Here is a 5,000-nt window from a genome sequence, read left to right on the forward strand (position 1 = left end):
ATATAGTTCTGATAATTGTTTAGTTAAATACAATACTAAGAAATAATAAATAATAAAATAATAATAAAATGTAGTTATAATGCATTTTGTCTAACTTAATTATTTGTCTGAAATTAAACGGGGACAGAAAGAAACTCTTCTACTCATTCAAAGCACGCTGCTGCTGCTGCTGCAGCAGCAGCGTGCTTTGAACTGCAGCAGCAGCAGCAGCATGCTTTGAACTGCAGCAGTAGCGTGCGTTACTGCTGCTGCAGCAGCAGCAGCAGCTCCCTTTGCTGCACAAGCAACGTGCATTGCTGCAGCAGCAACAGCAGCGTGCGTTACTCTTGCAGCAGCAGCAGTGTGTGTTGCTGCAACAGCAGCAGCAGCAGCACGCTTTGCTGCTGCAGCAGCAGCAGCAGCAGCAGAGAGGTGTGAGCATACACCTGAATTCAGGTGTATGAAGTGTTTTTTTTGTTTGTTTTACCGCTAAGAGCAACAGACAGTTTATTGTTTGCAGCATTATATATTTAAATTATTTATCTCGACTATTTAATTATTTATTTTATTTATATTTATCGCTTGTGTTTATCTCTTTATTATTTTTTATTCTGCTGCGATTTTCTTTGTTTGTCTCCTTTCACCGCCTCCTTTGCTTCTTCACTCCAGTGATGCCTTTAGCTGCTGCTGCTGCTACTGCTGCTGCTGCTGCTACTGCTGCTGCTGTTGCTGCTGCTGCTGTTGCTGCTGCTGCTTCTGGTGTTGCTGGTGGTGCTGCTGCTGGTGCTGCAACTTGCAGCTGTCAGCCTGCATATCGAACGTCTAAACCCTAAACCCTAAACCCTAGACCCTTTATAGGACGCATGCGCTGTACCGCTCTGACGAACTCGCTGGAGCTACAGCAGTTGCTGCTGCTGCTGCTGCTGCTGCAGCAAAGCAGCAGCAGCAGTTGCTGTTTTCAATCCACTATAAGAGGGTCGCCTGAACCCTCTGCTGTTTGCTGCTGCTCTCCGTTTGGAGGGGTTTGCTGCTGGTTTTCTTCATTTGCTGCTGCTGCTGCTGCTGCTGCTGCTGCTGCTGCTGTGCTGCTGCTGCTTGATGCTGCCTCCTCTTTTTCTTCCACCTTCTCTATACCGCTGCTGCTGCTGCTGCTGCTGCTACTGTTATTGTCATTATTACTACTGCTACCGCTGCTATTGTCGTTACTGCTGCTGCTGCTGCTATTGTCATTGCTGCTGCTGCTGCTGCTGCAGCTATTGTCGTCATTGCTGCTGCTGCTGCTGCTGCTGCTGCTATTGTCATCATTGCTGCTGCTGCTGCTGCTGCTGCTATTGTCATCATTGCTGCTGCTGCTGCTGCTGCTGTTGCTGTTTTTGAACTGTGATGTATATAAACCCCAGAGGTCTGCTGCTGCTGTCGTTTGCTCGGGTGTCTTGTCTTCACGTAGACGCAGAAACCGAGGGAAGCGAAGACTGACACCCTAAAAATAAATAAATAAATGTATTTAAATAATTATAAATAAATATTTATAAATATAATTAAATTAATATAATTAAATTAATATAATTAAATAAATATATTTTAATAATGTTAAATGTTAAAGACCGAGTATATATATACGTCTAAGAAAACGAGCGAAGCGAAGACTAAAATAAATAAATAAACTAAATAAATATAATTAAATAAATACATTAAATAAATAAATATAAATAAATAAATTAATAAATAAATATAAATAAATAAATAAATAAATAAAGACTAACCTTTCCTTCTTTAGAAATATATCGCGCAGCTGTATGCACAGGAGACAGCGACAAATCTGCTGCTAAGCACTCCCAGACCTCGCTAGCCTCCAGCCACACGTCAGGCTCCTAAGCACAAACCCTAAACCCTAAACCCTAAACCCTAAACCCTAAACCCTAAACTGTGAATCGTTAGTCGTTAATCGTGCATATTAAATCTGAAACACTCAATTCTAAATACTATATATCATAGGGACTCCGAATTTGGGTGTAGACATTATACCCTAAACCCTAAACCCTAAACCCTAAACCCTAAACCCTAAACCACAAACCCTAAACCCTAAACCCTAAACCCTAAACCACAAACCCTAAACCCTAAACCCTAAATACTAAAGGCTGAGTGGTGAATGATGAATGGTGGATGCTAAATACAAAGACTTCACCATCAAACCCTCGCAGCTGTCTGTACGAAAACCCTAAACCCTAAACCCTAAACCCTAAACCCTAAACCCTCACACTTCTTTGTCAGACTACTAGGGTTTATTTATAATGGGTTACGAATAAGGGTTTCTGTATATGGGTTTATAAATTAGGGTTTATAATAGTAAGGGTTTATAATAGTAAGGGTTTACAAATTAGGGTTTATATAAATTAGGGTTTATGAATAAGGGTTTATGAATTAGGGTTTATATAAATAAGGGTTTATAAATAAGGGTTTATAATAATAAAGGTTTACAAATTAGGGTTTATATAAATTAGGGTTTATATAAATTAGGGTTTATATAAATTAGGGTTTATATAAATTAGGGTTTATGAATTAGGGTTTATGAATTAGGGTTTATGAATAAGGGTTTACTGTCAATAGCTTCCATGAGGAAGCGTTTGAAGTCTTCTTCGCGTTGAATTTGTTTATTTGCAGCTTGTTTAACTCTGGGGTGTACATTGAGGTTAATAGCCTGATGTAAGAAGGCTCTACGGTCTGTTAAGGGTTTATGAAGAAGAGAAGTACTATTAAAGTGCATGCAGTCAAACAAATAAACACAAACATCGACGGATATATCCTCAATGTTTACAGCTTTTCTTTTACGCGTTGACAGCACTTGAAACGGCATTATTTTATTTGTTTCTTTATCTACAGCTACAACCTCTCCGTCCACAATGCAGCTGTTTGTACACCTGCCTATACACCTCAGAACTGTCTCACATACATCAGGGAACCTCTCCGTTATATCTTCTTGACTCCGACTAAACAAACGCACCACCAAATCCTCTCTTAGTCCTCCTCCTCCTGCTGCTGCTGTTCCTGCTTCTGCTGCTGCTGCTGCTGATGATGATGCGGGTGATGCTGCTGCTGCTGCTGCTTCTGCTAAGGGTGATGCTGCTGCTGCTGCTGGTGTTGCTGTTGCTGCTGCTGGTGTTGCTGCTGGTGTTGCTGTTGTTGCTGTTGTTGCTGCTGCTGGTTCTGGTGTCGCTTCTGCTGGTGTTGCTGCTGCTGCAGGTGTTGTTGCTGCTGGTGTTGCTGCTGCTGCAGGTGTTGCTGCTGCTGGTGTTGCTGCTGCTGCTGGTGTTGCTGCTGTTGCTTTTTTTGTCTGCAGCGTGAGATCTTTCCCTCCAAAGAGCAGTTGTTGCTGCTGCTGTTTTTGCTGCTGCTTGGGTTTCCCGTTGCTGCTGCTGGTGGTGGTGGTTGTGCTGCTGCTGCTGTTGCTGCTGCTGCTGCTGCTGCTGCTGGTACTGTGGAACAGCTGCTGCAGCAGCAGATACTGCTGCTTCGGTAAGACATGTATCTGTATCCTCTCCCCGTCGTACTTATATTCACAAGTATATTCATTGTCTTTGAGGTGTACACACACCTCAGCAAAACCTCGAGTAGGTCTTGCTAACATAGGCAGCAGAGGCACCCCTGGTTTGCATGTACAGAGCTGCTGCAGTCCTGCTGCTGCTGCTCCTTGCTGCAGCTGCTGCAGCAGCAACTCCATGAAGGGCAACTCGCATAAAGCTGTTCTCAAAGCAGCTTCGGAACTCGATAGAAAAGATTCTAATGCATGTACACCCCAAGTAGAAGGAAGCAGTGAAGGTTTCTTACCCCCTGCTGCTGCTGCTGCTGCTGCTGCTGCTGCTGCTGCTTCCCGCTGCTGCTGCTGCACTTCAGCAGGTATATCAGCAGCAAAATAATGCTCTTCTGAACCATTAAATGTACGAACATCTCCAATTGCAGCAAAACCCCCGCGCGCGTTGTGAGTTAAACAAAACGCAAATGCTAACGCCTAAACCACAAACCCTAAGCCCTAAACCCTAAACCTTAAACCCTAAACCCTAAACCCTAGGAAGGGCTACGGGTTGTTGTATTTCTGTTTATCTACATTAAGAGCGGAGTGGTGTATGGGTGTGGCGTTGAGCGCAGGTTATTTTTGTAGACCTCCTTAGGGTTTAGGGTTTAGGGTTTAGGGTTTAGGGTTTACCTGATAGACGGAAGCAGTACCGCAGCCCGTTCTGAGTTTTTGCTGCAGGAAGCGGATAATATATCTGCCTTCAGTTTGTTTAGCAGCAACTAATAAGTCTCTTATTAAGCCCTTTCTTTTTAATTGCGCTGCTCTGCCGCTGCACTCAGATAGCTGCTGCATCTTCAATAAGACCAGCTGTACAGACAGCCTGCGAGGCGCAAACAATGTTGTTATTCTTGATGAAAATAACTCTGATACCAAGCCCAAGTCAGACGCACTCCGCAACTCTGCACACAAACCACAAACCCTAAACCCTAAACCCTAAACCACAAGCCCTAAACCACAAACCCTAAACCCTAAACCACTAACCCTAAACCACAAACCCTAAACCACTAACCCTAAAACACAAACCCTAAACCACAAACCCTAAACCACTAACCCTAAACTACAGCGGCAGCAGCAACACCACTACCAGCACCAGCAGTAGCGGGAGCAGCAGCAGCAGCAGCAGCAGCAGGAGCAGCAGCAGCAGCAGGAAGCTAACCCTTTTTAATATTATTTTCATTTACACCGTATGTCTCTTTCATAGCTTGCATTATAATCGCATCTCCTACGCCGACTTCTTTAGCAAGAAAGTCAGGGCCCAGCCGATTTAAACAAAAATAAACAGCAGATAATAAACCCTGCAAACGTAAACCACAAACCCTAAACCCTAAACCCTAAACCACAAACCCTAATGCAACACTATACGAAAAAAACGCCACACAAATATACTATATACTCCTGCTGCTGCTGCTGCTGCTGCTGCAGCCAAACAATAGCAGCAGCAACAGCAACA

The 5,000-nt window shown here is 43.5% G+C and overlaps 1 protein-coding gene across 1 annotated transcript in view; it reads right to left on the reverse strand.

Moving 5' to 3' along the window:
* Positions 1–690: 690 nt before the first annotated feature.
* EAH_00050750 (DNA ligase 1 precursor, putative) overlaps positions 691–5,000 on the reverse strand; it is a gene marked incomplete at both ends in the record, with an annotated part of 6,133 nt that continues 1,823 nt past the window's right edge. The window contains 6 exons of the mRNA XM_013394240.1: positions 691–786; positions 947–1,411; positions 1,743–1,850; positions 2,930–3,985; positions 4,421–4,449; positions 4,707–4,845. Coding sequence (XP_013249694.1) covers positions 691–786; positions 947–1,411; positions 1,743–1,850; positions 2,930–3,985; positions 4,421–4,449; positions 4,707–4,845 — 1,893 coding nt within the window. The remainder of the gene's footprint in view (positions 787–946; positions 1,412–1,742; positions 1,851–2,929; positions 3,986–4,420; positions 4,450–4,706; positions 4,846–5,000) is intronic.

This window comes from Eimeria acervulina, genomic scaffold (genome assembly GCF_000499425.1).
Source record: "Eimeria acervulina Houghton genomic scaffold, Eah_scaff857, whole genome shotgun sequence".
Taxonomy (NCBI): Eukaryota; Apicomplexa; class Conoidasida; order Eucoccidiorida; family Eimeriidae; genus Eimeria; species Eimeria acervulina.